This window comes from Pempheris klunzingeri, chromosome 11, assembly GCF_042242105.1.
Source record: "Pempheris klunzingeri isolate RE-2024b chromosome 11, fPemKlu1.hap1, whole genome shotgun sequence".
NCBI classification, from domain to species: Eukaryota; Metazoa; Chordata; class Actinopteri; order Acropomatiformes; family Pempheridae; genus Pempheris; species Pempheris klunzingeri.
Window position 1 is genome coordinate 14,155,779 of NC_092022.1, and position 24,219 is coordinate 14,179,997.

General features: G+C 41.5%; 1 protein-coding gene across 1 annotated transcript in view; it reads left to right on the forward strand.

The window, feature by feature from the left end:
• The window catches only part of LOC139209936 (A-type voltage-gated potassium channel KCND3-like), a 96,326-nt gene extending 74,917 nt beyond the window's left edge, over positions 1–21,409 (forward strand). The window contains exons 3-8 of the mRNA XM_070839845.1: positions 4,719–4,887; positions 15,092–15,193; positions 17,910–17,942; positions 18,044–18,136; positions 19,700–19,959; positions 21,235–21,409. Coding sequence (XP_070695946.1) covers positions 4,719–4,887; positions 15,092–15,193; positions 17,910–17,942; positions 18,044–18,136; positions 19,700–19,959; positions 21,235–21,409 — 832 coding nt within the window. The remainder of the gene's footprint in view (positions 1–4,718; positions 4,888–15,091; positions 15,194–17,909; positions 17,943–18,043; positions 18,137–19,699; positions 19,960–21,234) is intronic.
• Positions 21,410–24,219: the final 2,810 nt, after the last annotated feature.

Consider the following 24,219-nt stretch of genomic DNA (forward strand, 5'->3'; position numbering starts at 1 on the left):
GTATTTAAGGGGATGAGCTATGCTTTTGTGACCCGACATGACATGACCTGCCATCATCACAAATCTGTGTGTCTGTCAGCCCTCAGACCATCTCTGATAAGCCCATCCATCACACATACCTCCACAAGAGCACTCAGTCCCACTCGATAACCCCTCATCTATCCTTCCTACACTTTATTAATATAACCCGCAGAGACCCTCCTGCAATGGGATGTGACAACCCTGACCGAGGACTGACCTACCTGGGTGTTTGCATGTGTGTGTGCGTGTGGGATCAGAGCTTGCATCCTTTATTTGTTTGTGCGTGAGGGTGCACATATAACATACAGCAAATTCATAGCTGTGTGTGTTTGTGCACTTTTGTGAGCGTGGTATGAGAAGGACGAAGAGGAGTGATGATGAGGTAAAACCTCCTGGGTGCACTGCATCTACTGAGAAAATATTTCTCCCTCTAGTATACTTGCCTTCACTGCTTATCCATCTTCTTCCTTTCTGAGCCGTTTACCTGCACCTTCAATGAAGCCTTTCAGACCCAGAAATGGCCCCAGCATTCATCCAGGCAGGAGGGGAAGAAATTACATCTAACCTCGCTTATCACATGCACACACATGCACACCCTCACACCACTTATTACAGCTTTCTCTTTCTTTAATGTGCGCAAGCCTAGCTTTATCTCAGTGCCATGTATAATGGCTCAGAGATGGTATCATCAGAGACGAGCCAGCTTGACTAAATGGGAGCGGCAAATTGACTGTAGTATTAGAAGAGAAGGGCCTCTATCAGGCAATCTGATAGGATCCCATTAAAGAAGGCTTGCAGATAAATATGATTAGCTTTTCATTCCTCCTAATGGAAACATCTTCTGATGAGGGGAGGAGATGAAATGTTTTGTAGTGATAGGGCCTTTGTACCACTGATGGGATTGCTATTGCCTAATTTGGGTAGAAAGGCCATTAAAGTTCTTGGAAGGGACGATGAATGTTCTCTGTAAGTATACTCTCAGTTATGGCTGTGGACCAGCGGTTCACTGTGTGTGGGCAGTGCTTTGCTTTGCTCATGCGAAAACCACCCTCCACTTAAATGGCTTCATATTGGGCTTGTTTTTCCTGAAATCTGTGACTAATGAGTATGAGCTTTCGTCTTTTATTTCATCTCCTTCTCTAAAATGAACTGAAGGAGGGTTTTTTTGTGTGTGCGTTTGTGGTTTATGCGTGTGAGTTACCATCCTGCGTTTTTACTACCTCCAACAGACTGTGACTGAAGTGCTTCATTAGATTATAAAATGACTATCATGAGCACAACTTCTTAAGAAGATTATTGTTCATTTATGGAGAGCCGGCGGGGTAGTGTTTGCCAAGTCTCCAAATAACAACCACTGCTATTCTCTGTGATCTGTCAAAGTGAATGGATTTGGTGAGGGCTATTTAGAAACATGTTTCTGAACATCTACAGAAGAACTTTTAAAGTATTGACAGGTTTCCACTGGCTATTTAATGACATTCCTACACAAACTGCCGCACCCTCCTTTCGTGAGGTTGCTGTGAAGCATCACGCAGGGCACACAGAGCAACAAAGCAGTAAACATTTATTAATATTTCTCTGTCAAAGTGATTATTTTTTTACAACTCAACATGTTCATCCTGGTGTGCATTTGCACGCATGTGTATAAGAATCAGTCTTTTGCTTATGCATGCATGCCTAGCAGCAGTAACAGGTTGATTAACTAGATCTGCACTCTGCCAAGTCTACAGGGTCTTATACATCACAGATGCATCGTGGCACAAAATGCCAAATGCTGTTCTATCCTTGTGTTGTTATTAGCCATGTGAAAATGGGTCCATCTGTAATGTGTTGATGAAAAGTGAAAAAGAAAATTTCCAGAAAGAAATTCTACAAAACAATGGTGAGACAGGATGGTACATGTGCTTTTCCTGGGTTTTTTTAAATCTATATACACTCAGTTACCAGTTTATTAGGTGCACATATAGCTAAAACTGATGCAGGCTAATTGAACAGTCCTGCAATAAATCCCACAGTCATGACAGTTACAATGTTCAGTTTTTGTTTTAGAAAGGTGTTGATTCACCCTGAAGGTCATTTTGGATGCTGTAGTTTGAATTACTGTGTAATTGTATTAGGTTGTAATGAGAGGAGTTTAGTTATTCATGTATGTAACAGTTTTCTGTAACAAATTCATTCAAATCTTACATCATTTTTGTTCTATTAACATTTGACTGCTTTTCTTGTTTTGCTGTTTCTGTATCTTTCTCCTTCTCATTGTTATGATTGTTATTATTCTTTCACAAACATGATGGACAAAATATTTGAAAGATGTCTCAGTATAATGCCATACAACCCAGCAGCACCGTAAATACCAACCGCCAAAATGAGTTGCTGTTGTTAAAGTAAAAGTCCTGTGTTAAGTAGAAGAATGTAAGTCTGGAGCCCCCTGGTAGTCAAGCGGTTACAGCACATGTTTCCTGTCTGCTTCTTCATTGTCAAGGTGAGAAGTGCCACAAATAAATCTTTGAAAAGCGTACAAGTTTTATCAGCAAACAGTGTTCATTATTCAGGAAAAATCAGACAGACACTCAGACAGTGTTGCATTATTACGTATTACCTTGGAAAGAGGTGCCGGGATTAACTAAACAAGAAAGCTTCTCTCTTTGGCTGCACCTTCGTGGCCGTTAATCCACACTCACCCTGAACCTCTGGCACTGATGTAATATTTGCTTGTAACACCAAACAGAGCGTGAAGATAGTATAACCTTACTACACATAACCTACCACTAAACCCCCACTACCCAACAGGTTTTGCGGAATTATGTCCTTACCTCTATGTACGGCCCACTACAATGCTGTAGAATTACTGTTATCACTGATGCATTAACTGTAAGCAGCATTTTGATGCTGTAGCTGGCTGCAGTAGAGTTATTTTGACCCATTTCATATACTGTTGGGTGACTTAAAGTATTGTACCAATTTTATACGTTCATTACAGGTACAGAAACTTAAACTGACATATGCCAGATAATGCAGATGCATTTAGTGCAGTAAAAAATAAGGTACTTCCCTTTGAAATGTAGTAAATTAAAGTAGAAAACATCACATAGAAATACACAAGTAAGGTCCAAGTACAGCAGAATTGAGTAAATGTACATTATACCACTGATCTGCAAAACTCTGCGCTTGGCTTTAAGTGTCCCCTCACTGAACAGACAGTATTTAAGCATGTTATGTTTTGTGTACGTAGGCTGTAACTAACTTAACCTCTCTGTAATTCCACAAACCTGTGGTTCTTCACACCACAGCTCACTGGCACCACTATATCTCTCAATTTTCACTGTTTGTGACACGTCACATTGCTATTGGGTTGATTGTGACAAGACGGACGAGAGACATATTTCCTTGCAACATTTTGTAGCTGTCTTTCTGGCTTTGCTTCTGCTGCGACTCTTCCTTCTGGCCTCTCGGCGCCAACCAAACTGCAAATTTTCAAAAGATGTTCACAGATGAGTGTGTCCATGAATCATTATCTCATTTGTCTGTTTACACAAGAGAATCTGTAATATGCACACGTCAATATGTCTGGCTCATGTGCTTCGTGGAAATGACAGTACAGTTTGAGGTGGGGATGTTTTGTAGACATTAATATTGTAGAGATGTAAAGCTAGGATTGGCAGTGATGATTTACAGCTATAAAAAAAAATCAAGCTACATCATCATTCTTACAGACCGACTCCACTGGCTGCAATGCTGTTTTTATGTGATGGAATGAATTTGTTCAATACAAAAGGAAAAGTTATTGTTCACATTTCTGAGGTAATTCTTTAGATCACTCAACTGTGATTTACAGGTTTAACTTACTATGTAGGACAAAAGATTTGTGTTCTCAGTGGTACCTTTCTGACATAAATCCTTGACATAATCATTCTTAACATAATAACATATAATGCTGGATGTTTAGAGGCTTTTTGTTTCAGGTTTATTTGTAGTCAGACTTGGAGTCAGTTCCAATAAATTCACTAGAACCTCTTATTTAGCTGGAAAACAAGAACAAATTACCTGCACTTTTTACTCATGAATAAGAAATGAACACCGTTAGAAATAAAGGTTGCTTTTCCAACTGAAGTCGTGCTCTTTTAGCTTTTGAATTTGCTCCCCTCCATCTTCTTTTCTTTCCACTGTTGATTCCCACAGTGTGGCCTCTTCCTTGGGAAAAAAAAAAAAAAGGGGAGATTTAATGCAGTTATTGTAATTGTGTTTGAACTCAAGACGAGATTGCTTTTGACTTGCAAATATTTCAGATTGAATTGAGCTAAATGACTTTTGGGAAATGTCCCTGGCATTCACGTGTCCTCCTCTTTCTCCTCTCTAAAGGTTAATAGTATCTGCTTTCAGTGAATGAGTTAGTGGACTTTACTGTGCCTCTCAGTGACAGAGGAGGTTTGGAGCCCCCCTCTTTCTCTCTTTCGGGCTGGGATAAAGTCAGCAAGTCAAGCTCTATTCTGCAAGGGATGCACTCTTGCACGAGGCCTGAGAAGAATGAAGAAAGTCCTGTACCAAAAAAATTAATAGGCAGCAGGTTGAGCTGTTTATAGTGTGTGTGTGTGTATGTGTGTGTGTGTGTGGCTGCGTGTGACAGACAGATTTTATTAAACGCAAAATAAGATGTTTCCCTAAATGTATTCTCTCTTGCTCCCTGTCACCTCTCGCAGGTACGGAGACATGGTTCCGAAGACGATTGCAGGGAAGATCTTTGGCTCAATCTGCTCTCTGAGTGGGGTGTTGGTAATTGCCCTGCCTGTTCCTGTCATCGTGTCCAACTTTAGCCGCATCTATCACCAGAACCAGAGAGCAGACAAGCGGCGGGCGCAGAAGATGCAGGTGAACACAATTTTATTTCGCTTCAACTGGGCACCAGAGGGTTGGACATCTAGCCCTGAGGGGAGCCCTGACATCTCTCTTCCCCAGAGGAGAGGACTTCACAGTGGTCAGGTCTTCCTGAGACTAATGATGATGTGTGTATAATGCACACTGACTTACATTCACAGTAAGTGCGTGATACATATTCAGTGAGTGCTGCCTTACTTTAATGGACTTTCTCCCTTGACATGCATACCTAAACCCTGACCTTCCAGTTGTCTCTTTGCTCTGTATAAACAGATGAGTTTTGGAAGAATCTTTCCCTTTTACCCAGAGTCTGAAAATAGTATATATCTTCCTTACAATGACTCATTGCATAGATTAGCCAAGTATAGCCCAATCCCCGGGTGTCATTGGGATGAAGAGGCAGTTCCTTCCTAAAGTTTGAGACATCGATAGCTGATCTACATTAACAGTAATTTACATACAAAGTTGTTGCTTCTACAAAGATTTACGAAAAAAAAACATTAGATTTATATAAAACTTCCTCTTTACAGATTCAAAATTGTGTTATCATTGGATTTTGGTGCCGCCCTCTAATATAGCATCCTTTATAAAGGGTTTGATAGTTATAACTAATGGCTTTGTTATAGCTTTTTTATGGTTTATAAATCATCAATTAATGCTTTATAAATCAGTTATAAGCCATTAATAAGAACATTTGGGTCGCCAGTTTGAGATAAAATCCTCTGCTATAATAATGATATTATGTAAATATTTTGTTTGTCTGTCCTTGAAAGGGCATTTTATCCTTTTAAATACAGCAATGAAAACACTGGCACTGATTTATTAATGGATTATGTAAACTTGTGTTTAAACCTTGGAAGATATAGAGATCCTGTCTTCCTTTGGGTAAATAGCCCAGCCTTTAGACCTTTAAAGAATCATGTTGTGGTGTGTCCATGAGCCAAACTGGGTAGCAGCATCAGTTGGCACACATACAGAACTGGGCTGGTAATCATAGTTTGAGGGCAAGCCTGATAGTTTTTGTTCTCCTGAGACAAATAGTGGTGTGTTTGTGCGGAGCGGGCAGACATGCACACACTGACACATATTTTCAGAGTCCATTCCCCTCTCTCATCACTCCCTTTCACACCACCAGCAAAGCTTCTTTTTTTTTTAACTCCCTTTGCTTATGTCTTTTCTCCCCTTATTCCATCCCCTCTGCTTTCACCCACCACTCCTCTCTCTCTCTCTCTGTCTGTCTCTCTCTCTCTCTGTCTCTCTCACCATCTCTGTGATTACTGCCATCCATCTCGGCACATGCTCTCTGGTTGTAGTTTAAATCTGTTTAAAGTCCTGCAGTTCGACCGTGGCCTGACCGCTGCCCAGTCTTAACTAACTGTAACCTTGTCTGCCAAGCAAGACTCCGATGTAACACAGCAAAGTGTGCGGGGAGAAAAAGACACACAGAGCGGATGGAGAGAGGGTTGCAAGGTTGGAGAAATTATCTAGATTGAAAATAAGTTGGAGCCGATGAGATGTATAGTGTTGATGCAGAAAAGAGGGAGGAGAGGAGTGGTGATGAGGAAGGCCAGAGGGAAGGAGGGAGCAGGGTAGGCAGGGGGAGAGTAGAAAGGGGGGAGAGCTGGAGGCGAAGTGTGTCCTAATGCTGTGTTCTTTCCTGAAATAGCTATCACCCAGATGAGGTGCTGGCTGGAAGGAAGGTGTGTGTCCGTTTGTCTGCTTGTGTATGTATGCGCATCTCTTTGAGCGTGTGTGTGTGTGTGCGCGTGCGTGTGTGTTCACCATACTTCCTGTCAGTTTAGACCTGCCCTTGGTCTGTTCCACCTTTCCATTGTGTTTTCCACTGAGCTGCACTTTGGTGCAGTGTCCCAAACACCGCTTGGTAGCAGACACCCACACCTCCAGAAGTACCCACCACCTGACCAGTGTAGCATGACAGTGCTGTTTGTCATTAACCAGTACTAAATGACTCCCTCAGGCACTTGAATGCCTCCCTGACTTGCCTGCTGTGAGGTCAGCGATTTGCTCAAGCACCCATACATCCAACGGATAGATTTTCTCTGTTTCATAACAGCATGACTCAAACGCCTTATCATTGCCTTCATAATATTAATCCACCTGGATGCCTGATCCTTGAGAGTGTTATTACGGCAGCAAATGAAGCTCTAAGTGCCAAGTATGGTGATAGGATTGCAAATGTGATATTTTAGAGCATTTAGGAGATGCAATCTGTGCACCATCTCTGTCTTTAATTAGCCTGCAGGATTAAGTGTTGCTTAGCATTTAAGCTTGTGTGCTTAAGACAAGTGGAGTATGTCTGAATTACATATTGTGCTAGCTTTAGTGGTAGATGCTGTGGAAAGTATTTGATTTTACATCCCAACTGGTTGTTAACTAACTTCCTTTCTGCAGCTTTTTACCCACGATAGTGATGTGGCTCAGTGGAAGGCAGTGACTTCGGGTCAGACTGAAATACCACAACAACTATTGGATGGATTGGCATCAGAGTTTGTACAGACGTTCATGGCTCCCAGAGGACGAATGACTCCGCTGATCCCCTGACTTTTCCTCTTGCACCACCATTAATTTCACATTTGTGTTTCAGTGTGAAATATTTTGTCAACCACTGGATGGATTGCCATGTAATTTAATACAGATATTACACTATACAGATTTGATTATAAAGATACTTTGGTACTTTTTATCTGTTGAATTGATTGTAATTTTGTTATTGAAGAAAGAACTGCAAAACTAATTACATTTGCCACATAGAGCCACAGCACTATGTTGTCATTAGTGCTGATTAACAAATGTTACCATAACAGAGTAAACTAAAATCATGAACAAAGTAATACATAATATAATATGTATGAAAATAATATTTCACTGGTAATTTGCCAACCTGGAGCCCTCATTGTACCAGCTTGATGCTGAAAGACTGAAGGGACATGACAGAGGGTGGATCAAATTAATCTTGTATCTTGTATCTCACACACTTGATTTCAGGAAGAGTGGGTGAATGTATACTGGCCTGACATAATGTCTTTGGGTCATTTATAAAGTAATTTAATTCCGGAGGTTTTGTTTAGTACCACTGTTTTACATTAAAGTCTACGGCGAGTGTCATTTGTTTTCTCCCAGAAATGGGTGGGGACATGTCGCCCAGAGGTGCCAACGTAATGTATTTTGAGCGGAGCGGAGAGCTGCTTCTGGGACGCTTCTAGGATGCTTCTGAAATGCACCATGGAGCTTCTGGTGGAATTTGAAGCATTAACTAGAATGGGCACGATCAGCTCCGGCGGCCGCATCGCAGCCAGAATGCAACACAGACGCGCCCGGTGGGATTTAGCCATTAGTCCTGTTGTATAATTTTAGTAGCAGCTGCAATGGATTTTATAAAAACTGCTGCTGACATGTGTTCAGCTCATTACATGTTACATCACATTAATTTAATGTTCTTTGACTCTAGGTTGGCAGTCTCTCACACTATAAAAGATCAGTGAAGAGGATGTATGATAGAGCCATTACCATTGTATGGTCCACTCTCTCACTGCTAATGCCAACTTTGATGTTTAATGCCTCACCCGAGCCATGAATTACTCAGGCATGCCATATCCTTCAATCCCCCATTACTACCGTCTACATAGCATGTAGTGTTCTTTAATGCTCCATAACCTTAATGACTTATGACCTTCTCAACCATTAAGCCAACCATTTAGCAAGTGTCACTGGTCATTTACCGTAGCACAATGTCATTTGTTCTGCATTTATTACCTGCGTGTGGCTTTATTTCACAGACAATCCATTCTTCCTTGGATCATTTCTTAGAATAAGGCTGTGTTTCAGTTTGAATAAAATAGGATAGCCAGTCAAGATTGCCTTTTGCAGTACTTAAACGATGAGGGGAGAGCAGACAGGAGGAAAGGAACGGGGAGTTATTGGGGAGAGGAAGTGCAGCATCCCTCAGCATTTTCCAGCCTCCACTATTCTCTCCTTTTTTCTCTCCTTACATGCATCCCCCCTCCCTTCCCACTCCCCATTCGCATCCATCTTCATTCAGGTCTAATTGTTAGCTGTTCTGGGCTCCCATTACAATTAGCCATCCATCTGGATGGTGGTAGAGAGACAGCCCCTGATCTATTTCACTGCACAAAGGAAAGATACATGAGGATGCCACCAGTTGCTGTGAGGCAGAGGAGGAACACACGGCTGCGACACAGACATATATTCTCTATTCTGCAACCCTATGGTCTTCAGTGTCACTACTTTTGTTCTACAATGAATTGAACACTGAGTTTAAGTCCATCCCTATCTTTACTCATGATCCCATAAAGTGATCCGAAACAAAGAGTCCAATCTGCACAGGTCACTCCTTCGTTGCTCCTCAGAGCTTATTAGCATAAAGGTAATAATATCCTCAGGTAGGTCTAATTACAAATTCTGAATAGTACACCTGAAAGAGGGCAAGTTTTAAATAGAGCATTACAAAGGTCAAGTTATACAGAGGGATTAAAAAAGAGGGGGGCATGAATTTAAATGAGCTTAACTTAACAGGGTGTGCCCGTGGTATTCTCTTGGATCTATTTCTCCAGTTCTGGGAATAATATGTTCTTAGGTCTTCTCAGATGGACTAGAACCCCAGTTTACTATGCAAATAATCACTTCTGCTCATACAATCTACAACAAAAGGACTTCTCCATAGCCAAACGACAGAATTGAATGTCTTTAAAAGCGAGATAGAACAATGGGCTTCATTCAAGGATCACTCATACAAACAGATACATTTATAAGTGTTATTTACAAAGTGATCTGAGATCATTTTTCCAGTTTTCTTACTAAATAGATACTACGAATTTTCTCGTAGGTACAAATGAAGTTCAGAAGAGGTGCGGACCCGTACAGTGTCTCCCTCTCTCAGCTCCACTTGGATTGAAAACATGATACTGATTCCACTAAAATAAAATGTGTATCTTCTTTTGTGAATTTTCTGTTGTCATCAGTATCATGGCGTGCTAATTTACTGTGAGATTTTTTTAGATTGTGTTATTTTACGGTTTACTACAAATTATTGAATTAAGTAACTTTGTCCATATTCTTCATCAGCTCCCTCTGAGTCTTTTCTGACCTATGTACATGACTGTCACATCCCTTGACCATCTCACATCAAAATCGTGGAGTACTTTGCTTTTTTAAGACATTATTTAGGATTTAACTTCATGTTCCCTTTTTATTTTTGTCACAGTACACTGCTGCTCTGATGACACATCGCTGACAACTGTGCTGTTAATACTTTCTAATGGTTTCGGGGCGCCCACTTCCAGCACTGTTAAATTTATTACGTTTTCACAGACTTTATAAAAGACCATCTGCATGTGCTCATGAGATGAGCAGTTATGGGTCTTTCTTCGACACAATGGCTCAACAGTAAAACAAATCTTGGCTCAGGTGTAAAGCAGCAAAATCTATACATATCTATCTTTATTTGTTTTCAATGATCGCTCCTACATCTGAAAATTCACTTGTCATCTCTATTTTACTGCCATGTCTTTTACCCACTTTGACTGGAAATCTGTCTCTGGATGGACCAGTTGTACTCAAACTTACTGAATAGTAAAATAACTGTTGCGGTTCGTGAGCATTACATTGGCTCGGGGCTGACATGGCAGAAACAAAACAAAACAAAAACAAGTCCTCCACCCTCTCAGTCTCGCTCCCTTTGCTCTAAATCATCTTGCTATTGTTTTTAGCCTTCCCTCAGAAAGTTGAAGTCAAAAGGTGGAGATGACTTCTGGCTGAGAGTGTTTTGCCCTTCAAGACAATCAATAAAGCTGTCTGCACTTTGCAAGAAGGTAGACCAAAAACAGAGATGGAAGGATGTTGACATGGGGGGGTCAAAAGTTCTGCTATATATTAGGTCCTTTGTAAAAGGAAAAAAAAACCATCAGCATCACAGCTGCTTGCAAACAGAGCTGTACTTTTCTCTATAAAGAGGAGGTAATCCAGGCTTAGCAAAGGTATTTTGTCTGAGTGGTGTTAGTCTGAGGTTAAGCTGTCTTTGCAACAGAAGCAGATGTCTGTAGACTGGAGGTGTCAAAGAACTTTATTTCCACAGAATTAATTTTTGCCATCGCTCAGACTTTTCTGTGTTCACCAGCTTCCAGATGGATTTCCCAGAGTTCTCAAATTTTCTCTGGCCCTCCTCTTGTTTGTGTCACTGTCTCTCTGTCATTTTGTCTGTGTGTACACATTTTTTTTTTATCCCTAGTGGGGCTTGTCAGGAGGGTGAAAAGGTCCTTTCTGAGGTCCTGGTTAAGTTCAGAAATAAGGTGTGAGTAGAGGTTAGGTTAGGGTTGGGTTCAAGCATGAAATGGTTATGGTTTAAGTTCAAGCTTTTGGTTAGCCTGTCCACAAAAAATGGAAGTCAGCGCAATGTCTTAATAAGTATAGCTGCGCAAACTTGTGTGTCTCTGTGTGTGTGTTCGTGTGTGTTATTAAAGTAACATACCTCAGTGGAAGTAACTGAGTTATTTCCTTGTGGCAGAAATGTCAGCATGCATAAAAGCCATTCTTTAGATGAGTGGCAGGTGCAGAACAAAATGAGACTCTTCCACTGCTATTTATGTGTGTGTGCGTGCGTGTGTGTGTGTGGGGTTGTGCTTCCTCATCAGATGGTCTCCTCTTTCAGTTGTATGGTTCTAAGGCAGGCCTGAGGCAGAACCTAATCTGGTCTCATAGCGCAATTGCTCCACTTTTCACTCAGCCAAATCCTATATAGGCAGTCTAGCAAAGCTGTAACTCACAAGGTGCCATGAATGTTTTAACTTTTACTTTCAACAGAAAAAGAACTTCTAACAAAACTTCCTGGTAATGCTCAGCGGAGTATGGCATGGCTGTTTAGTGGATATGTAGCATTTTTTGATCAGTTGAGGATATGCCAGTTTAGATCCACCAGCTGGCAGCGACTGGTGTTAAAGTGGAGCATTTGTGCTGGCTTGCATCCTATAGCTCTAACCTTTAAAGTGTGATTGATCCTAAATCGTGGAAAAGAGGTGTTTGGATCTGGTCATTGGCCCCTGGATATGTGGAAACATCTGGAATATGTCAGCCAGTGATACTGAGCATCACTGCTCTGATTGTGTCACAGTATTTTAGATTTGTTGTTGTTGTGTTGTTGTTGCTTTAAAGTCCAACAGAAATTGAATTTCATGTCTTATATTAGTCAGTTCTCTATCTACATAGATGGAGAAGTTATTTCCACACAGCCAACCAAATCTGTTTATTTGAAATCATATTTGCATCATCAGTAACACTGTGGTTCTATTAGACAGACGGTGACAGTGACAAACAGCTAGACAGCAGCCTGCTACACAGCAAAGAGCCACAGACTTTAAACAACAACCCACATTAGCTTTCCTGCTGAAGTCCCCTTCTTATCTAACCTACAAACACATGTCTCTTCCTGCACCTTAACTTGCTGAAGGAAATCCAAATAAACATTCACTGGGGAAAGTTTAATGCTATCATTAGTTTGTAGGCTCAACAGCTAATTAACTGGTGAGCTCCAGCACATTAAACGTTGTACACACACCATAAACATACCTTCAAATATCACTTCAGTGCATTTAGATGCTGCTGTGGTCTTTACCCTTCAGTAGCACTGCTAACAGCACACCACTGTCTGACCACTGCTTGTAAGCTACAGTGCAAGTCTGTTTATTTTGGCTCTGGCTTCACTGCCAGGTCTCAGCCTGCCTGCTGCTGTCAGTCAAACAGACGCTGACAAACCCCTCCAGCTGCTGGGATGAAAAGGAACACTTCTGATATTTCCCCCTTTAATGATAAAAACCTATTAACAGTAAGTTTCAAAACACATCAACATTAGACCCTCATTTAATAATACTATACAATATATTATACTATATGATACAATACTAATATATGAATGCACAGTACTTTAGAGCAACTTCAAATAAATTAGATTTAATAATACTATATATATTGATTATTAATCATCTGTTATATGGCAGCTTTCTGTGAACTTGTGATCCAATGTATATTCTATGTGAGGGGAAGTACTGTTCCACTACTATTTATTTTCTTCAAGAGAACACTTAATTTTCATTCTGTGTATGTGTGTGTGTGTGTGTGTGTCCATGTCTGTGCTGGTGGATATATGGTCTCCGCAAAGAAGATACAGTAGCAGATATACTTTTTTGTTCATGCGAGCCTCCACATGGTGTTCCATGTATGTGTAGGTGTCAATGAAAGCCCTGTGTTCATGGTTTCCCTTCACTCCTGTGTACTCTCAACGATGCTTCAGCAGTCATTTGGGCTCAATCTGTCGTGCTGTGGCTCTGCCTGACAGCGCAGATGGGCCTTTAGACACAAGTGCTCGGTTCCCAAAGGCCCCGAGAATCTATCGGAGAACTGCAGAAGTAGATTCAATCTCGTGGGACATGTTCTTAACATCCCCTCCATTACCCCTGCACTGCCTGGCAACCATCGCCACAGTCACGGGCTCCTGTTTGCATGGTGACCCCAGAGAGACAATCCCATTGGCCGAGCACAATGCCAGAACATAAAGAAGGGTTATCCCAAAGGCCCGCGGAAGTGCTGTGCCAGCACAAATGTACATAGGTGTGTGAGTTTGAGGGCACAAAGACAGAGAGGAAAACTTGTCAAGGAGAGCAGGAGGGAGGGTGAAAGAGATTTAAAAAAAAAAAAAAAGATAAAGATGCAGTAGAACAGGGGAAGGGAAACAATTGAATGAGAGTTTAGCTTGTGCTACAGAAGCCACAGTACAGCTTGGCCACTGTGCATGCATGTGTTAAGATGCAATGGTGCTTATCTTCCCTGCCTCTCTTTAGATTACTAAATCACAGCATGAGCTACCTGCAGGTCAACAAACATTACCATGTTTTAAATGGAACTAAAGTGAGGGGGATGATTTTGAATTATCATACATCACCATACTCTTACTGAGCCAGGTATATCCACTGCTACTGTATATGGCTCGCATGTATATGTATGGAAATTCAGCTATGAAGTAGAGGCTCGCATGCATAAGCATACATGGAGATATGCAAATACACATCCACACACTCAATTAACACCCCAGCGGTGCATGGGCACCCTACTAAACAAGCTCTCTGCTCATCATTTACACAGCTCACATTATCCCTCTACCAATTTCCCTTCAATGAATCCATCATTCTATTTTAAAATGCAGCAAGCGGAGCAACAGAAACACACACACTTTGTAGCCGCACCGAGCCTGACATCTAACTCTTGACTTTGACGGGAAAATGGCGGGCCTTTTGAGAAGTGAGTGACTCAGATTACACGATCCCGTAAAAGCAGTTGTTCTGGTAACTGAGAGATTTATTGAGACCCATATTTTCACGCAGGCCTGTGTACACAAACTAATGCGCACTCAGACATGTTTTCACACACTCGCAGTTGGCACAGTGTGCTGCGGGTAGAGCGAGATCCAGGACACTGAAGTTGAATCCTTCCACTGTGTCAAAGCTACTGATGTATAAAGAATTCACTCCAAGGACCAGAGTGTCTGTTCTTCCTTGTAGTCTTTCTCTTCTTCTTGTACATCTATGTTGCAGACTGCCTTACAGGAGAAATTTGACAGCGTGAGAGAAAGAGAGAGAGGGAGAGAGAGAGAAAGAGACTTGACTGTGCACTAACCGTCCTGTACGGGTTTGATGACTAAACATGCATTTAAGCAGACACTAACGATGTAGAGCATTATGTGTCTGGACATCTCTTTGATTTATTTTGCTAAACAAAACTGCTAACATAGCACCACAAGAACAGCCCAAATAAATTGAAATTCAGCACTTTATATCCAGAGTGACACTCGGCTGCTTAATTTATACGGGCTTTACCTGCTCCACTTCTTGCTGCCTCTCTAAGTGATTCTCAACCCAAGGAATGTGTTATCGTGTAGTGACCATAAATCATTCATAAGTATCAGAGGAGATCTGAGTGAATTTATCTCAGGAGATCAGAGTGAATGCTTTAGTAGAACGTGTTTGATTTGATCTATAAGATCACAACTGAAATATCAAGCACAAGAAAGTGCTGTAACTCAAATCAGTGGGATGTGTCAGGATGATACCCGATCATTCTGGCATAGGATGTGGTAAAGACGCTGGCTAACGGGTGGTTTCTTTGCCTTTTACAGAAAGCCCGTTTGGCCAGGATACGAATATCCAAGACGGGAAGCTCCAATGCCTTCCTCCACAGCAAGCGCAACGGCCTGTTCAACGAAGCTCTGGAGTTCACGGTAAGACCATCCACTGAACCACAGACACCGCAATGCTTCACTTGAGTCTCATCGTGAGATTGCCCAACCGCTGATTACATATTTACGTTTTTGACAAATGATAACGCAGAAAGCCTGGCATGCGTCTCGGTTCTGAGGATTACGGAGCGGCAATAACGAAGCCGTTGTATGCAGGCCTTGTCGCCCGCCCGCCCTTTAATTATCAGTTCTTAGAATGCACCCAGCGTCCCATCAGAGCAGCTAACTGTGATCTCATTCGATAAGCAGCACTTCTAATGTGAGCATCTCTGAGCCCAGCTGCCCAGCTGAGGAACAGGCTTCAGGCAATGCAGCAGGAAATGTAAACACAACTCAAGGATGTTCCTTGCCTCACCAAAATGTTGCGGTTCACAAGCACTATAGTGGCCCGGGGCTGACACAGCGCAAAAACAAAAACAAGTGCTTCTTCCTCCCTCCCTCTCCCCTCCCCTCCCCTCCCCCCTCTCTCTCTCTCTCTCTCTCTCTCTCTGTGCAATAGCAAGGGTGAGAACAGAACCTGAACGGCACCAGTGTTTATATACAAACCAAGGCTGAATAATGCATGGAATTCATATTGATACTGATAATGTATTGCCATGGCTGCAGTGTTCTTTTTATACATGTAGCCTAGTTATGGATGTATTCTTCTGTATATGTGGTAACGTTTCCATTCATCTTAATTGCAAGGAGGGGCATGAGTAAAGTTTGCCTGTAAAATATGTACAGAATGGTAAAGTTCAGTTTCATTATTATATATAATTTATTGTTTATAGTACTCCATCCTTGTAAAGTAGTTTGACTCGCTGTAGAGTGCACACTGCTTCATTAGGACTACCATGGGCAATTTTATATAAATAAATAATAATGTTGGAACATGATTACTTTTATAGAGCAATGCGCATATGCATCAGTATGCTGTTGTTGTAGAGATTTCACCACTTTACTAGCAAATAAGGTGAGTGGTACACCAATACCAAACAGTGTTCATTAAAAACCACAATGAAATAACTTTTTCCTTAGTATTTCAAGATTTTTCAAAATTTCTTGCATGGACACAAGTCATTTGTTTAATATATTATGTGTCCTGTATCACCTTAATTTTGTCAGTTAAAGTGTCTGGTAGGGACCTGACTGGCTGCTAATATCCAAAGTCTGCAGTTAACAGCTCATTTAAAAGATGTATGCCCGCTCAATAAAATGTTAATTGTTGCCCAACTTAGAATTCTAAGCAGCTATTTACTAGCAACATGTAAAGCACCATGCAGAGCAGCACAGTGTGTTTTGTCGCTCTGCGGATCAAGCTGTTTCCAGTCTCTACAGTATGGTGGCCACCTGGGTGGTGAGCAATAGCCGCCTCCAGACAGACTGCTGACATGGGCTTGCAGTCGCATGTATAGAGAAAGACAGAAATAACTCAGCCTAAACACCTGTGTTTTACTGCTGTGTTAGGTACAGATAAGCAGCATGAACACAGGTGAGCAGTCTTGGCGAGGACAAACCGAGTCATCAGCGCAGGAATGCACCCTCTCAGCGGAGAGGCTTCTGCTTACAGCACCAGCCGCCCGCTTAACAAACAGAAAATTGCCACTACAAATCTTCCAAACATGGCATTTTACTTGCCTTTCGGCTGTGCTGTGGAGCATGCAGGATCAGGGCAGTATTTTTTGGCTTTGTTTTTTTATAAACAGCTCAGCTACAGATTCTGCTGGGAAAGACTGATGCAACCTTTTGAAAGTCTGTATATGTGAAATACTGCTTTACTTCTGACAAGAACAATGATGGCATTGTGCAATATACTGTAGCGACATCTTTCCAGGCTCAAGCGAGGGCTATAATGGCCAATATTTAATTTAACAATGAGTTTTGTGTATACCAGCTCTTCCCAAAACCCTTACTTGGATGTTTATAAGGCTGTTAAACGTTATACTAAATGAAAAATGGCATCTGTTCCGAATGTTCACGAGAAACAGAGTGTACATAAAAATAACCAATAACAGAATGTTGAAAGTCTTATAATATATTAAGGCTTGTGCTTCTTAATATGATCTTTCTTGTCCTCAAGACCTGGCAGTCAAATGATTTATTGGACTAATAAATCGATACAAACATATGAAGTTACACATATAAGCTAATGAAATGCTGAATATTTATTATGTCATGTTGTTTGCATTGTTTTTCGCTGGTTTCTTTGCTTTCTCAGAGGATCAACAAGGCTCCCCAACAGTCCACAGTCCACTTACTGTCTGACTCACCTCACTACCCAGAAATGAGCTTCGCATCCAAACCACTACAGAATTAGAAATAGTGCCCACGTTTTCACGCACACACACAAATAAACAGGCCACAGCATAGAAAATAAGGAATATTGCAAAAACAAGTCATTAATGACTCGCCTCTAGCCAGCCTTTGCAATAATGGAGATTGAGGCAAAATGTCATAATGTAAATTTTTATATGAACTGTACATAGTGTACATCCATTAAGACTGAGTTGTGCTAGAAATTGCCCTTCCAGCACAGATCAATGCACTGGCTCCACTGATGTTAGCAGACGTGCCTCACAGGGTCAGAATAGTAATGTTCCCTGTGTCTGACTGGCATGGCTGCGCTCCTGACGGATGTCTGTTCTCAGTGCTGAACTATGAACACTAGTAAAACTCTACCTGTCTGTTCTCCTTTTGTCTCCTTTTCCATCTGAAGCAACTTCCATACAAGATGAACCTTTCAGATCAGGTACAGAGACAGCAGCCGGCCATGCACCTCCCACATCTGATTAGTGTCTTCCTCAAAGAAAATGTAGCTTAGCACTCATTTTGTGCGTGTGTGTGTTACAGAGTTCCACTGAGGAGGAGCAGCGGTTAAGCAAGTCTACCTCTCTATTAGAGAGCCAGCACCACCACCTGCTGCACTGTCTGGAGAAAACCACTGTGAGTACACACACTGACATCGACACACACTCACACACACACACACACACACACACACAAGCACACATTCAATCTTTTTGTATTACAATGATATTTCTATTAATGATAAATCCAAACTTGTTTTTTTATTGTTTTTTTGCAGAATTTAATTGCTAAACCCTAAATTGTACAGTCATCCATGCATTTATCTCTAGCTGCGGCTCATTAGATGAAAATAACTGACAGCCAGGCTTAATATGTATAGATCTACAATATTCGTATGTGCACTGGCGGGGGCAGCCCACTGTAGCGTGATGTCCAGTACATTGCATCTCCCTTATGATATACGTTCATCTGCCTGTATGTTATATATACAGACGTACTGTCAGCCAGGCACAACTCAGAGCCTGGCAAATGGAAGAATGTAGCATGCGCTGCTGCACACGCATGCAGCCAGACTCTCATTTTTCACCTTGTGGATTTGTGAAAATACACCACATGAAGCATGAATGGAAAGTTAAACCTGCAATAACTGCTTTTTTTTTGTGCTGTGGCATATTATCACCTTTAAATTTTGTTTGGCAAACATGTTGGCAACAGAGTTGCCTATTTACACACCCAGCAGTAGAGCAAGATTAATCCATTTGGGGTCTTGTGCATCTGATTTGAATTTAAGTTCCATAGTCTCTTTTCTTTTAGCTCAGCTGCTCTTCGCCAACTCCTGAGAGAAATATCTGGCTCTTAATCTGATAAGTGCTTCGCTATGTTCATCTATCTAACTGTTAACTCTGCTGTTTGGAGCTGGGCAGGTAAGGCTGGGCAGAGGGGTTTTGGAGGTTTTTCGCTCACAACAGCTGTGTGTCGTGGCTGAACACAGAGAGCAGTGACAGTGAACCAAAACAGTAAAGTTGCCTTAAGTAGCAGAGCTCCATAGAGCTGAGGGGAGCAGCAGGGCCAGGTGATACTTCTCTGTGGGGTCAACTGACCCCTTGGACAGCCTACAAACAGTCGTGTGATGTAAAAGTATTGATTATGGCCATTTTAATGAAACATTATGCAACTATTTTACCTTAAAATAACAGCTTCAAAATCATTTTGACTTGTAATGGGGAGAAGGGCGACTCTTTCGTTCCAACTCCACACCCAAACGCCTGTTTGTACACTATGTACTCGTTTTTCCTTTTCCTGCCTGCTCTTGTTTTGAATCTGTTTCGCATTTCTTTGCTCTCATTTGAATGATGTGATACATGTCATCGCTCAGATATCAACAGAATTAAATCCGCCACCATCCTATAATTACAGTTTGTGGCAACAGAGGGCTGACTATGACCTGAAGAACTGACGATGAAAAACTGAATCTGAGCAAAGTTCGATCACACTAAAGAATATTTTTACACACACACACTATATGAAAAAAGAACCGCACATTCTCAGAGGAGTTATTGACTCAGGTTATGAAGCAGAAAATAACAGGCTATATACAGTACATGGTCATAAATATACATGTTGTAAATGTCACATCTTTTTTATGACTCTCTATCGTCGTCCCTTTGGTGGTCTCATGCGGTTTGTGTTTGTTTGTAGAACCACGAGTTTGTGGATGAGCAGTATTACCAGCAGAGCTACCTGGAGGCGGGGCTGCAGAATTACCCGTCTCGAAGCCCCTCCCTCTCCAGCCAAGATGGCGTGACGGGCACATGCTGCACCCGCCGAAGCAAGAAGCACCACACCCCTTTGCCGAATGCCAATGCCCCAGCTCTCATGCAGCCTTTGACACACACGCACACACACCAACAAGGCTTGCAGGAGCTCAGCACCATCCACATCCAGCCCCTCAGCACCAGGTATGCTCAGGACAAGTAAAAAGACTCTAGTAGCCTTCAACTTGTGTGCCGTGATGTTTAACTCGACATGACAGAACCCAAGTTTGTATTCAGAAGCCAGTGAAGAATAGCTTGATAAGATTCACGGGCACCCACTTTTTCTTCCTTTTGGTACAATAAGTAAACAGAGGTTTTTGCTTGTGACAGTGGCTATCATCATCTGTAGTGCTTGTGCAACGTCTTAGCAAGTCACTTCTAACCAGATTCACTCTCCGAGGCTCTCTACAAGTGCCACCATGTAACCAATGACAGCTGACAACAAGGTGCAGAACTGTCCATATACTTCGTACTTTTATACTTAATCTATGAAACTCAACAGTTTGCTCTCTCAGTCTTTCTGCAATGAATAAATCTGCCCATTATTTTCTAGATTAATTGATAAATCTTTTTTGTCGATAAATTATCAGAATATTAAATTTCCAGCAGTTCAACGAGTTATATGCAAAAAAAAAACACCAAAGACATTCAGTTTGTAATATATGACAAAGGAAAGCAGAAAAGCAAAATTAGTAAAAAGATCAGTTTTCAAAATAATTGCTGATTAATTTTCAGTCCATTAACGAATCATTGAACTGCCTGCTTACACACCCTGAAGACACAAGTGGAGCTGGCCATTTGACAAATGCTAATCGAGTATTCACTCACCTTTTAGCTTGGGTTGGTCCACCAACTTTGGGGGGTTTTAAGCTCTCTTGACCACCATCTTTTTTCACCAGCCACAGTTTACTGGCTGCTCTGTTGTTTTTCAGCCTGTTTGCAGGAAACAACCGACCATGGTTAGCAGCTAATGGCTGTGTAGAGCAGAGCTGGGTGTTGATTCTCCGTGGGTTTGACTCTACAACCAACACTTTCACAGTTACACTTGTTTTTTTGTTTTTTTAAAGCTCCATAAATATATTGACCCATTAACATTAATGGTGATTTAAACATAGGTTTTCCAGGGTTGTTTGTTCAGTTTCAAGGAGGAAAAAGGACCATTGTCTTGGTTTAGGGCACCTCCAAGAAAATGTTATCCTTTGGGAGACAATAAAAACAACCTTGACCTTGAACAATAGCTGTCGAAGGAAATAGGAAGGTTTCTCATTCATTTTTCCTTGATCAGAGCAAATCTGGGACATAGCAAAGCAGTAACTTCCAGTCACAAACCCAATCCCTTAGGGTTTAGGCTGACTTTTAACAAAATGTTCCTACATTGGCAAACCAAAGCCTCTTTCATTCCTCCTTTCCTTCCAACAGCCGCTCCAGTCTGAACATGCACGTAGATGAGCCAGCACCCCTGAACTGCCAGAGCAGCCAGATCACCACAGCAATCATCAGCATTCCCACACCGCCAGTGACGACTCCTGAGGGCGACGCTCATCTCCCCGCGGGCCCCACCCACCAGAACGTTGTGAAGGTGTCCGCACTGTGAAGACTAGAGTGCAGGCGCATCACACAGAAAGACAGATAAAGACTCACCGAGACAGACTGAGGGACAGAGGAGGACTGGGAATTATGGAGGAGACGGCATTTAGAGTCCAGTCTGGCCATGGTCGAGCCTGCCCTCTGCTGGTCATGTACTGTAACGACATGGACTCCCTTTACAGACGGAGGATGGCTTTTAGATACAGTTTATTCGTGTTAGTGTTCGGCATGCATGTGTGCGCGTATGCGAGTGTGTGCGTTGGTGAAAGAGTGGGGGAAAACGCGTGCAGGGGGTCGTTTTGGATGAGGAGGCGTGCGAGTGTGCCTCCTTAGTGTTGGAGTTCCCAGAGTAAGTTATGTGTCACTGTGCACAAAGCACCTTTTTATGATTTTTGCTTCAGTTTGACCCTTAGTCTTTCTTCAGCAGGAAATATAAGGGAAAAGCAAGAAAAATCAAAAGATAAGAAAAAATTATACATTATCATAACTTTTTTTCCCCCTGATTTTCCCCCTGCCCTTTGGTTTTGTGTCATTTTGGTCCACTCACCTGTTGATAGATAAATATGCCACCATTCCTTTTCAGGTCCAATATTATTCCATTTGAGTGAAAATTCTTTAAAAGATGAAATATGATTCGTGTGTCTGTGATGGCGTTACCAATGAGTTTCATATTTGTGAATGAGTGGATGTGAACTTTTGCTAGATAGAGGACTTGTGATGTTTTGGATAGGAGGTATGTGTTTGTGAGTGTGTTTGTGTGTGTGCGAGAGAGAATGTGTTTGTCTCAGTTGATTGAAAACTTGTGTTTCAATTCTTCTGGAAGTCTCTATGGCTCAGTATATGGTATATTTGACTAGCTGCCACTCTGAAGGGTTTATTGAACACATTTCTGTCTGAAATTCTCAGCTACAAGCCTTTTACACTATATGTGCCTGTTTTTTCTTGAGAAAAAAAAGAGATTTATTTGTTTTTAAAGTTTTCAGAATTCCTCCCCTCCCTCGTTCTTGTCCCTTTTTGGCTTTTGCAGCCCAACAGACCTCAAAAAAATTCAATTCTGTAACAAAGAAACCAAAAAAAAAAGTACATTTTGAATTCAAACCACCACAATTTAAAGCACAAGGTGTTTGCTGAGAATTTCTGACACAAATCTGTCCTGAGCCTGGTTTCTTTGTGAATATTGTTAATAGAATATTTTGTAATATTTGACCATCGTTTGGCAGAACCAGTGAAGCTGTCTTCTCGTTCTCTCTCTCTCTCTCTCTCTCTCTCTCTCCCCCTCAGTCTGTCTTTTCTCTTTCTCTCTGCATTTTTCTCTCTCTTGTTGTTGTCCTGTTGTAACCCTACCTCCTGTGTGAACAACAGTATGCTTTCAGTAGTCTTTATAGCTGTCAACGTTTTTTCTTCCCCAAACTCAGCGGGCATTTTTCAAAGTTGTTGAGTATGTGTACTCTATGTGGTTAGGAAACTTGGTGTTTGTACTTTTTGTCCTCCTTGGTGTTTCAAAGGATTTTATTTACTTTTCTTCTGGAGTACTCAAAGCAGGGGAGTCTGTTGTAACGGTGACCACAGAGACACAGAGGACACTGGATGAGCCATCCACAGATCTTTGTCACCAAAAACATTTGCTATTCTGTCTGTTCTCTCAACTCACAGCCCTAACATGTAACTTTAGTATCACTTGTCATCAAATCCCATCAAAGTTGACCTTTGTTACTATGGATGGTGACCTTTTAGCTCCGCTAACATCCTAGCTGATGCTGTTCTGTTGGCCTTTTTCATCTGTCAGCAGCTGCGCAGACAGTTAGGTCTGTCTTTAAGTGGATGAGACCACTGCTAGGGTTTCACCAAAGCAGGGCAGAGCAGTTTCAGTAACAACAGACCAAGCACCCACTTCTGCTCCGCATAGATGGAATAAAATGTTGATCAAGAGCACACAGACAGGGCTAGAGATGCACCGACGTATCAGCATACTGTCCATATCAGCCAAGAGCATATTTCAAAAGCAATACTGGAATTGGCCTAATGTTATGTCTGCCCTTATGTAGCTGATGTGAAACTGTTTTTTTTTTTTTTGTAGAGGTAGACTGTATTTTAAAACAACTGTCAAACTAGCAGCAAAATGTATCATGGTCTTTTTGGGGGGAAAAATTTTTAATTACTTTAAAATGGCAACATCCAAAAAGGGTTGACCACTTTCACAAATGCATTTTTACTGAGACTTACAAAAAAAACACACACACACACACACACACACATACACATACATATCATCATCCTATCAGCCACTGTAGGTGGGAACACATGACATAATTTGTACCATGTCAATGCATCACTATACAAGACCCTAAGGTCTCTGTTGTGCTTTAGTCCTCTCTGATCCTGAGGTTAGTACCAACCCAAAGAAAGCCAAAAATATTAAAGTTAAAACAGAGTGTGTTTTACCTCTGGTATTCCTAGCAGTGACCTAGTTCAGTTGCTGGTAATTTAGTACTGTAAACAGTGACGAGCGGCCTAGATCGAGTGTTTTGTCAAACTGTGCGCAAATTTACCTGGAGTTAAAAAAAAAGAAAAAAGACAAACACGGAAAAGCAGGCACACTTTTTCAGTGTAAATTTGAAAGAGGGGTTGAAGACATTGACTTCATATTCACAGCATCAAGTCCAACATTTAGGATCTATTGAACACTACAACAAGGGTATGACATAGGTAAAGGCAGAAGTGAGGTTCCCTGTATTCTTTGTTGCTAGGAGTGATTAAACGTGATTTATTTACTGCTTCCCTGTTTCAAGACAGGTTGTTTTGTGTCAGCTACACTTT